Here is a 12,130-nt window from a genome sequence, read left to right on the forward strand (position 1 = left end):
TTTATTTATTTATTTATTTATTTATTTATTTATTTATCTATCTATCTATCTATCTATCTATCTATCTATCTATCTATCTATCTATCTATCTATCTATCTATCTATCTATAATTTAAGTTTTTAATTTCATTAATGTTATTTTAATAGTTTATTAAAGCAAAAGTATTTCTGATTAATTAGTATTATTTTTTAAATTATTTAGATTTCATTCTGTCATTGAATATTTATTTAAACCTACTCAACCTTTTGATTGGTAGTTTTATTATCTTCTTAATTAGGGAGCATATCTAGCTCCTTTAAGTGTATTCTTAGCTTGCTGTACTTTTATTTACTCTTTAAACTAGTGCTTGTAAATTAACTAAATATAGAAGGCTTGAATTAATCTCCGTTCTGAATAGTTGAATCAAAACTCTTATTTCTTTTGTTAACTTCTTTATAGTTTAAAAGTTCTCTTTCTGTTACTATTTAATTTTCAGGACTATTATTAAAATTTTTTGGACTACTAGACTCTAATTTACGATTTAAGCTAATGAGTTGAGTTGGTTACTAATCCGTAGATTCTATATCATCTTCCTTTTTATTAATTCTGTATATTTAAATCTTTTTTCTAGGATTAAATTATTCTTTTTATTTAACTATTGAATCTATAAATTTTGGTTAACCATATAGTAATTAAGGTGAAATATTATTTATATCTGGAGAGTTATTTTAAAATTATTTTTAAGACTCTTGGTTTACCATATTCAAGTTAGAATGAATCGATTGCGTCATCTCCTCTTAAATTAATACCAAATTTGTTTCGTTTGTAATATATTTTCCATCAATAAAATAAGCTCTTTTTTGGCTAGAAGTAGCAGTTTATTAATTTACCAATTAAGTGTTTACATCGTCATCTGTTGTTTGAAATGTTTCTTAAGTTTTTTCTAATTATTTTTGTATATTAATATTATTTATTAAAATAATTAATTAATTAATTTTTACATTAAAATATATTTTTTTCTTATTATTGGTCGAATGGTTTTATAATCTAATTTAACTTTTTTTCATGGCCATTAACCTAAAAAAGTGAAGGAGTTGCAAGATTTATTTTTTAAGGAGTATTTGAGTTTTTAGAATCTATGCTTTCGTTTCCAGTAAACCTAAGCCCATTTCTCCTCAAAAAATCTTTCTAATTGCTTATTCTAATCGTCATTTTTTTAACATGAGTTTATCTAGCCTGCTACTTATAAATAGGATTTTCTCTGCTATAATCAGTAATAAAATATTTCTAAGCCTCTTCATAATCAATGGTATTGGCTGATGCTTTATTTATTTCAAAAAATCTCTCATTAATAAGCTACATAGGTAAAAAAGCGTGCAATAGACCTATCGCTGTACCAATTATTGAAGACAATCCCCAATCTCCTCCATTTGCGTATTGATAAAAGATTAAAGTTGATATCTAAAATTTAGAAAATAATTCATAACATTATAATAAATTAATTAATAAATAAATATATTTACACTTTGAATAGGTAAAAAATATTCTAAGTGTTCAGTCATCTCAATACTTAATTCTGCACTCATATTATTTTTTACACAACTTCTGTGGATCAAGTTATACTGATTTATTTATTTATATATTTATTTTTAATATTTTTTGTGTTTTTAAATTATAAATAAATAGTTACTTACTTTATCAACCCAATATTACAAAATGAGACCTATTAGAGACCAAAATATTGTCATAGGAACAATTGGACTATAGAATGCCGTAGTGAACATAGTCATTAATATCTAAGCATATCTTTCTTGTATTTGGAACTCTGGGTTTTCATATAACCTTAATATAATCAAAATTATTTAGATAAATATATTCATAAATAAATAACTATTTTACTGATTTAATTCTGACTGAGTTTTTATGGATTCTACTCCTTTTTTGGCTTCAATTTTTCTCAATAAAATTAAAAGATAGTATTCAGGGTTAATTAATTCAGATAAAAATGGCACAAAGCAGTTAGATATCATAAAATAGTTAGCATTATCTGAAAGACCACCTTTTTATTTTATTAAAAAAATGATTAATAAACACTTTAATCTAGCTTGACTATTTTTTTTTTTGATAAACTAATAAACGGAAGTACTCTTAATCCTCCTTATTATACCACCCCCCAAATTAAAAAAAGTATTCTTAATTCAAAAAAATAATATTAAAAAAAATATTTTTTATAATAAAATTAGGTAAAAATGAATGAGGATGGATCCACAGTATTTAAAGATAAAAATTAAAAATAAATTAATTACCTTATCCAAATAATACAGTTTATTTATCTTTATTTGATTATACATAAATTTATATTATAAAACTGATTAGAGCTGAATTAACAAATCTTGCTACTGAAAGACCTTTGGCAATAAATATATTATCTTTAGTTCTAGTTGAATATTTGCAATACCTTAAATAATTATTAAGCAAAAGCTTGAGTAAATAATAAAGAAAAATAAAATGATTTTACTTGCTTATAATTTAGAGAATAAATAAAAGAATGAAATTAAATATAGTTATTAGTATAGCCAGACTTGATGATATTATTTATAATTTTAAACTACTTGCGTTTTATTTATTTATTTCATATTATTAAAATAAATGAAACCCATAAATTCCTAAAGCACAAACAAGCAGAGAGGCTACTGTAGAAATAAATCCTATTAACCTTCTTTTTATCTTTTCATTTTATGAATAATGTAAATTATTCCAATTAATATCTGTAGGATCAGGTGCTTATATCACTGAAAGTTTATTATCTTTGTAAATCATTTGGTGTTATACTAAATTTTTTTCTTTAGAAAGAATTTTATCAGATATACCAATAGGTCTGTATCTCTCAATTATATCTTCTTTATCTGTAATAATTCAGAAAAAATGAATGTTTAAAAAAAATAAATTAAGCAATTATTATATGTTCAATTAAAAAAATCAATGCCATTATTGTATTTAAAATTATAAAAATGAGCATTATTACTCACATAAATTTTAATAGAAACTAGCATTTTTAGAGTTTGCTATAGTAAATATGATTAATTTTAATTAAAAGAAAAATATCTAGTTGAAAAATTAACATATGAATTTTATTTATTTCATTTAAATTTACAAAAAAATTAAATAAATTTTTAAATGAAATTTTACCTTATTCATATTTAACACAAACGAAAGCATTTCCAGTGAAATAGTTTTTCATGAATTCTCTGCCTTTTCCATCCATAAGTTTTTCATTTAATGTCTTTAATTGCTTATCTACTTTTTAGATATTAAGCTATATTTTTGCCAGATTAACACTTTCTTCTGTAAGCTAAAAATTTAGTTTATCCAATACATTTTAATCTTTTTAATTTTGTCTGAATATAGTTATTTGCCTTCCTACTTATTAGCTTTAGTAAAAAATTATTTTAAAATTAAGAATAATAAAGTTATAAATTTTAAAAGTTACTTTTTTAAATTTAGCTAATTTATAGATTCTTTATTTGGATACTTTGTCTCGCTTTTATTTAAATTTTAGTCATTTTCTTTGGATTGAAGCTTATCTTAACTGTTAAATTCATAATATATTTTATTTAAAAACATAAAATAAATAAATAAATTTAAGTATTTGTTTACATTTGTTCATTATTAATTGTAATAGATTTTCTATTTTCCTCTTTTGATGAAACTATTTAAATTTTTTGAAGATATTTTTTATTGGTAATAAGCTATTTAGAACAAAAATTACTTACTTTCTTTATTAAATATATTGCAAACAGTATTATTAGGTTATAGTATGTTTAATTCGAATTTAGTATCACCTTCTGTGGCTTGAATAGGCTGTTAGGAGTCACCAATTATTTTAATTCCTTGTTGATTGTTTTCTAAATCATTTTAGATACTATGAGTACAACTATTTATATGGAAAATCTCATCAATCTTTTTTTTAAGATTGTTAATTTTAAAAATGTATTTCTTCTTCTTTTATATCAATTATTATTTTTCTAATTCTAACTTTGTTATTTCGCTTAAATCATAACACAGAGTTACAGATTCAACCTCGACTTCTTTCCCTTCTAAGGAATTAACTCTAAAAAATTCTTTTATGTCATCATCATAATCATCATTTATAGCTTCAAAATCTTTTGGTACATTCTTTATCATAATTGTGTAATCATTTGCTGAAATATCTTCATCGTCACACTTAGCATCTAACTATCTTTATAACTTTCTAAACCATTACAATAATATTATCATAGCAATCATAGAAGAGAGGTTTAAGTAGCCTTAAATTTCCATAAATGTTTCTTAATCGGATTTCCTACCCAAGTAAAAAAGACTGAAAACATTTCCTTATTTACAAACTACTTGATCTTAATTGGTAGAATTTTGTTGATCAGATTCAGAGCTAGCCGACTAGCATTTACCGCTTCCAATAATATTAGTAATAACATTGAAGACTCCACAAATAAAAAGAACTAAGCTTAACATCACAATACATTGTTTGATGAAGAAAAAATATAATGGATATCCTGATCCTAAAAAACTCAATTCATATATATTACACCTTAACTTTAACTGGTGTCTTTAAATTTATCTAGCACAACACTCACAATACTCTATCGTTTCATCCTCCTATATTTAATTTATATCCTTTTCAGGTCCCACCTAATTAGCAAGCTATTTAATAATTAAGGAAAATTAATTAGTATCTTTAAATTTTTTTATATGCATAAAACTCGAATTTCTATCTAAATGTAAAACAAGCACTTATTTAAATAAAAATATTTCCTATTTCTCCTCCCAAATTAATATCAAACAAAATTCATTTTTTCAATTCACTCAAATAAAATATTTTTCCTTGCGTATTTATTGCTTTTTAATTTCAATAAGTCATCATAAAACTCTAGCTAGTTTAGATGTTATTAAGTATTAATTCGAGTCAGCATTTTTGAAGAAACAAGATAAAATACAAATTATTTAAAATTGTTACTCGATGTTCTGCCGCTTTATCAAAATCAGGTGGAATTTTTTAGCCATCATAACCTCTAAAAATAGCTCTTTGCTATGATGAAATAGGTTTCCGTGTGTTTTTTATTTAATCTATGCTTTGTATTTTCTATTTCGCTGGCTAATCAAACTAAGTTTCTATTTATATATGATTAAGATTATCTATTCTCTCCTGCTGCTAGGTATTTACTTAATCGTTTTAAAGTTCTTAAGATTTCTTAGACAGCTAATTTTAGTTCTGTTGCTCTGATACCTAACTATTTTCTTCTGAGCTTTATGCTTCAGAATCAAATTAGCTCTCCTAATTATCTTAATTCATTAATTAGCTCGTAATTTATTTATATGATCACTAATAAAATCACAAAAATCGAAAAAAAAATAACAAAACAAAAAACATCAATTTCTATTGCTCTTACTTAATTAAAAGCTAAAAGCCAAATAATTCAAAAATTTTATAAAAACAGAAGAAAGAATGACATAAAAAAAGCAAATATTATTAAATACTAAATTAATTATAAACAAACAAGCAATTTTATTAATAATTCGACACATAAATATGTATTTCAGAATAATTAGTTTACTTATTACTTCTCATAGTTTACATTTTTATATAACCACAATGGTACTAAAATTGACCAGTTTTTTTGATATTTTAAAATTTATTTCAGTCTTACTAATTTTACTTTTAATCATGCAAACATCAGTATAAACAATTATAACCTTAAAATATCTCTGATTTATATAAAAACCCTGTGTTTTTTACTTTCGAAATATACGATAAAATTTTATGAATTTTTTGTTAGAAATTAACACAAAACTATATTTTTGATTGATTAAAATTAAGAGAGCAACACTTTATAAATTTTAGATAAAACAATAATTTCATTTGAAAGAGTAATTTAACCATCTAATTAATTAAAAAAAGAATTATCATTTTAAATAATAGATATCTAAATAATGTTTAAAAATATCTAAATTAAAATTTTATTTATTTTAATTATTGTTTTACTGAACAAATAAGTATTATTTATTGAATTAAAATTATTTATTTAAAGCATCTTATTTATTTATTAATTTAATTTATTTAATATAAATATATTTAAATCTATATATTATTAGTTAAGTAATTTAAAGTATTAAAATTCTAAATTTTTATTTGATAAAATAATATTGTTAAATTAATTTAATTGAATACATGAGCTAGCAGCTTTGATTATTCATTGGTAAGTTATATTATAGAGAATAATAATTAATAACTTATTTATTTATTCATTTATTCATTCATTCACTCTGTGATTTTGATAGCATCTTCTATTTATTAATCCAATATATGATCTTCTTTGTATTTAAGTGGAAAGTCTTTATAGTTAAAATTGAATTATAAATGCATGTTTTATCCTAATTTTTCAAAATTTCCTGCTGTGTTCAATTGTTATTAATTTGGTTTAGTAAATGTTTAAGCAAAAGTATCATATTTAGAACCAAAACTCAAACTATTTTTACTGTGTTTGGATATAATTCTTAAATCAGTAGGTAAACACATACTTTTACTGTTAATATGCCTACTTTATGGTAAATTGTTTATTTTATTCTATTTTTTTTACGGCTACTATTCACTAGATTCTGTTTCATTTGATTTCTACGGTAATTTAAGCATGAATGGCTTAATCTTAAGGGTAAACTAAATGTTTTATTTATTGATAGTGTATGATTTTGATGGAAAAATAAAAGCCTTATTGTTTTATTATTAAGTTTTGAAATTCAGGGATACAGATGATTAATCATGATCAGCTATTCCAAAATTGGTATCATTCTTATCAGACTTAATATTTTGTTAAATTTGACATTTCTTATATGATGAGCTTTTATGATATATTTTTTCCTCGAGTTTTTAAAACGGATTTTATTATTTACCTGATTTTTTATACAAAATACAATTTAGATAATTTTATGAGCATATTTTTTTCGAGAATTCAAATTTTAATGTAAATGAAATTTTTAGATTGTTAAGATATTTAAATAAAACAAATTGCATTGGAATTTATTTTTACCATCAAAATTAGAAGAAAATTTCTCTGATTCTTCATTGTGTTTTAAGAAATGAGAAAAGCGATTTTCATTTTCTTAAGTGATAACAAATTAAGGACTAAAAATGCTTTATCTTTACTACGGAGTTTGAGAATTTTTAGATTGTATGCTGTCTTCAAGTAATTGATGGCCTAAATTAAAACCACATCTTCTCAAAGAATCTTTTTAAACACTAACTTTCATACTCATATTTAAGACATGGTTTTGTCTAGCTTGCATTTTGTAAATTGGGTTTTCTCTATTGTAATCAGTTATAAAGTATTTCTATGCACTTTCATAATCTATCGTATTTGCTTATGGGTTTTTAACATTAAAAAACCTTTCATTTATTTCTTGCATAGGTAAGAAAGCATGCAAAAATCCTAAAACTGTTCCTAATATAGAAGAAAGTCCAAATTCACCGCCATTTGCATATTGGTAAAAAATTAATGTAGAAAGCTATTCAAATTTATAATTTAAATTTATATTTTTAAATAAATCTTTAAAACCTTACACATTAAATTGGTAAAAAGTATTCCAAATGCTCAGTCATCTCTAAGCTTAATTCTGAACTCATATTATACTTAACTGAGCTTCTGTAGATTAAATTGTACTATTTAAGGTTTAATAATTAGAAAATATGCATTTATTTTTAGTGTAAAATAAATTTTTTTAAATAAACTACCTTATCAATCCAATATTAGAGAATAAAACAGATGAGAGACCAAATTATCGTTATAGGAACAATAGGACAATAAAAAGCTGTTGTGAACATAGTGGTTAAAAGCTAAGCATATCTTTCTTCAATAGGGAACTGAGGATTTTCAGAAATTCTTTGAAATTAATTAAAAGCAAAAAAAAATGTTTGTTTATAAAATAGGAATTTATTTTGAATTACAAATTTAGTTCTTCTTGTGTCTTAACTGATTAATTTCCTTTTTTTTCCTCAATTTTTCTGAGAAAAGCCTATATGTAATACTCAACATTGACTACTTGAGCTATAGTAGGTAAAATACAGTTTGTAATCATAAAATAATTAGCATCATCGGCAAGTCCACCTATTTGTAAATTTTTAAAAATAAAAAAATTTATTAGATGTTTGTTTGGATTATTATTTAGTAAATAAATTTTTTCTTGCTTTCATTTATATTTTTATGAATATTCTTTTTTATTTTAATTTACCTTGACCAAAGAGAATTTCTTACTTAGTTGATTTTTTGGAAACGTACAACTAAATAATAAAACCTACAATAGCAGAGTTTATAAATCTTGCTGTTGAGAGACTTTTTGAAAGAAAAATATTATCTTTAGTTCTAGTAGAATTTTTACAATATCTGTTGAAATTAAAAGAAAAAATAATAAAGCATTTGAAATAAGAAGTCTAGAAAAATTTACCTATTGATAATTTGTAGTATTACACACAAAATAAAGTTATAAACATTGATCAGAATAGCTAGAGCATAAGTGATAATTTGAATTTTTACTGTATTAGAAGATTCTTTATTTCCTTAAACTTAAGATTATTAGAATACATGAAAAGCATATATTGCTGATGCACAAATGCACAAAGTAACAATTGATAAGAAAAACCCAATAAGCCTCCTTTTAATCTTTTCTTTATTTGAAACATGTAAATTCATCCAATTTATATCATTAGGGTCTGGAGCTTATATAATTGTTAATTTATTACCATGGTAAATCATCTAATTCTCTGCTAAATTTTTTTCCCTTGATATAATTTTTTGAGAAATACCTATTGCTTTGTATCTATTAATGATTTCTTCTTTATCTAAAAGAATAAAAAATCAATTAAAAAATTATTTTGAAAATTTCAAATACTTATTAAAAATTATTTATTTCAAATAGATGGACTATTTACTTAGTTACTTATTTTACTATTATTGATACACGAGTAATAAATATTAATTGAATATACCTACCTTATTCATATTTAAAGCACACCAAAGCTTTGCCTGTAAAATATTTTTTCATAAACTCCTTTCCTTAGCCTTGCATGAGCTTTTAGGTCAGATCTTAATGTTGCTTATCTAAATATGAAATCTGTTTTTCTATGATTTTTAGGTTTTTTTCCTCTTCTAAAAGCTATTCTTTTAATCTTTTTATTTGCATTTCAATCGATTTACTTCCTTTAAATTTTATTTTTAGATTTTTTTCAGATTTTTCAGCAATATCTTAAGGCATGTCTGAAGCAGCAGGAATATCAACATTAGATTAATCAATAGAATTTGAATAGTGTTTGGTTAAAAATTAAAGATAATCTTTTCTCACATTAGACTGTAATGGGCTTCCATTAAGACTTTAAAACATATTTTAATTGGATTTATTTTTTTCCTATATTTCAAGCTATTTATTTACATCTAAATTTTCATCAAAAGCTTATTATTTTATTAAAATGTATTCATTCATTCATTCATTCATAATAAAGTATTAACTTAATAAAAAATTACTTTCTCTCTTTATTTGATCGTTTTAACTTTCTGTTTATCCTAACTCTATACCTACTTTTAATTTTATTGAGTTTTGCTTTTAAATGGCTTCATTTTAAGACTAAGCTTCTTTCTCTGTAATTTATCTTGATAATTTATCCTTTGAATAGTCATATGAATCTATTTAATTTTAAGTTTTATATATCGTTGTAAGACATTTCTTTTTTTATTGAATAAGTTTTTCCTTTTGATTTTATAGAGCAGTTATTTCAGTCAGATTATAGCAGAGAGTAACTGAAATCACCTCCACTCGTTTTTCTTATAGAGAGTTTTTCTCAAAAAACTCCTTTATATCATCATCATAGTCATCATTTATTGCATCAAAATCTTTTGGAATGTTTTTTATCATGATTGTGTAATCATTAGCTGCAATGTCTTCGTCATCACATTTATAAGCTAATTCCCTTTACAATTTTCTAAAAAACTGTAGAAATATCATCATGGCTATCATTGAAGTTAAATTTAAATAGCCTTGAATCTGCATAAAAGTGTCTTAGTCTTGCTTTCTCCCTAACGCAAAAATGCTGAAATAGCCTCCCTATACACATATAGCCTCATTTGATGATGAAGCATTATTCTATTACGATTCCTATTGTTTTGTGCAAGGCTCTGAACCAATAATATTAGTTATTATATTAAAAATACCACAAACAAATAAACATATAGAAAGCATTATCATGCACTACTTCAAAAAATAAAAATAAAGCGGAAAACCGCACCCTAGAAAACTGAGCTCGTAAATGTTGCATTTCAAAGATAATTAATTTCTCTAAATTTATCTAGCACAACACTCGCAATACTCTATATTTTCATTTTCTTTAATCTGATTAATATCTTTTTCTGGTCCTACTGTGTTCGCCAACTGAATAAATAAATAAATTATTAAAAATGTTTAACTTCTACTAAAAATAAAAATAGAAGCTGATTAATTCAAAAGTTAAATTTTCATAAGTTAATTTTTTGTTTAAATGCAACATCAGCAGTAAATTTAACAAATCTAATACAAATTTTTAGAATTTGAAAAAGAAAGCTATTTATTTTACTAAAATTTGAATATTGTTGTGTTTATTATTTTAATTATTACCCTATGCTGATCAGCTTTTACAAAGTCTGGAGGTATTTTGTAGGCATCATAGTTGTTAAATAGATCCCTGTATTGCTAGGTATATGGTTTATTATTAAAAATATATGGTTATTAATCATTGCCACTTAATTACTGGTTTTCATTTGTTTGATGTGACTATTAGAATTGATGATTATTTGAAATCTTGTCATTATTTTAAAATATATCATTTTGGAACTACTTAGATTGGTCATTAAAATTTATATTATTGTTTTATTATTCCTCTCCTTACTAACATTATTCTTAAGACATCTTCTCACCTTGCTTTTTATTTTCATCAGACGAGGAGGACGAAGATAATGAAAATTATGAATTTTGCTTTACATTTTATTAATTAGTTTCCATAAGTTTATTTTTTGCTATTTCAATAGAATAATTTTGTTAAAAGTGCTAAAGTATTATTTAATTAATTAATTAATCAATCAATAGTTGAATAGTAGAAGTAAATAATAAATATAATTTTCTAATTTGTTCATTCAATGTGCTAGATTAATTAACTATATTTATTAAAAAAACAAATTTATTATATTTAAAAACTTATTTAAAAGCTTATATTTCTCATTTAATATATAAATGCAAATAAATCGTATTAAAGTATTTTTTATGGTGACTAAAAATAAAATAAAAAAATCTTAATATTTTAGTAAATATGAAATAAGTGGATTTTTAAAATAATCAAAATTAAATTATTTTTTATCAGTTTCTACTTTCATAGCTCATAAAGATGTATTTAAATTAATTAATCTACAATGTTTCTCTATTTAGCTTTTTAAAAATACATTACAATATGATTTGATAATTCATTTATTAATCTTTTAGAATTTAAAAGAAATTAATTTTTTTATTCTTAAAATAATAAATTAATTTTATTTTTATTCTTTAAATAATACTTGTGATAGTTTAAAGCAATAAAAACTTTTATTTTATAATTTTTTAATTAATTTTCTAAATCATTCTAAAATTTTTTCAATAAATTTAAACAATATTTTATTAAGAAAATAAACCATGAAGTATTCCTCTATTTCATATTTTTAATAAAAATAAATATCTAATAGAAAAAAAAATAAGTGATTGGTAAATATTTTGTTGTTACCCCAAAGTATTTTTCAATAAAAATATTCTCAAATAATAGAATAAAACTAAATATAAAAATTTTTATTTACGGAATTATAATTTATTTCCTAAAAATTATTTTAAATATTAAAAAAAAAAAGTTGAAATAAATGATGAAAATTATTTTAATTGTAAAAAAATGTAAAATAAGTTGAGTAAATTTTAATAATTTTATGAAGCATTTATTATAAAATTATTTGAAAGAAAGATATTGCTTTTGATTAAATTAATTTTTTTGATGATTTTATTATTAAAAAGAAAAGAATGGTTGAAAATATTTGGCTCTTAAACTTCTTAATGTTTCTAATA

The 12,130-nt window shown here is 22.4% G+C and overlaps 2 protein-coding genes across 2 annotated transcripts; both read right to left on the reverse strand. All coding sequences in view use genetic code 6, as the record gives it.

The window, feature by feature from the left end:
- Nucleotides 1-213: 213 nt before the first annotated feature.
- TTHERM_001244610 (kinase domain protein) lies at nt 214-5,330 on the reverse strand (the record flags this gene model as incomplete). Its single annotated transcript, XM_012799330.1, has 12 exons — nt 214-923; nt 982-1,441; nt 1,504-1,602; nt 1,675-1,822; nt 1,880-2,039; nt 2,287-2,438; nt 2,499-2,886; nt 3,170-3,411; nt 3,471-3,569; nt 3,638-3,689; nt 3,754-4,681; nt 4,995-5,330. The coding sequence occupies 12 exons, from the start codon at nt 5,328-5,330 to the stop codon at nt 214-216; spliced, it is 3,774 nt and encodes a 1,257-aa protein (XP_012654784.1).
- A 966-nt stretch (nt 5,331-6,296) lies between these two features.
- Nucleotides 6,297-11,053, reverse strand: TTHERM_01245600 (phage head-tail family protein, putative; the record flags this gene model as incomplete). The annotated part of the gene is made up of 10 exons (XM_001022627.2): nt 6,297-6,925; nt 7,063-7,537; nt 7,593-7,691; nt 7,764-7,911; nt 7,977-8,136; nt 8,261-8,412; nt 8,474-8,867; nt 9,019-9,474; nt 9,547-10,447; nt 10,670-11,053. The coding sequence occupies 10 exons, from the start codon at nt 11,051-11,053 to the stop codon at nt 6,297-6,299; spliced, it is 3,798 nt and encodes a 1,265-aa protein (XP_001022627.2).
- Between the last annotated feature and the right edge of the window lie 1,077 nt (nt 11,054-12,130).

Source organism: Tetrahymena thermophila (genome assembly GCF_000189635.1).
Source record: "Tetrahymena thermophila SB210 genomic scaffold scf_8254478, whole genome shotgun sequence".
NCBI classification, from domain to species: Eukaryota; Ciliophora; class Oligohymenophorea; order Hymenostomatida; family Tetrahymenidae; genus Tetrahymena; species Tetrahymena thermophila.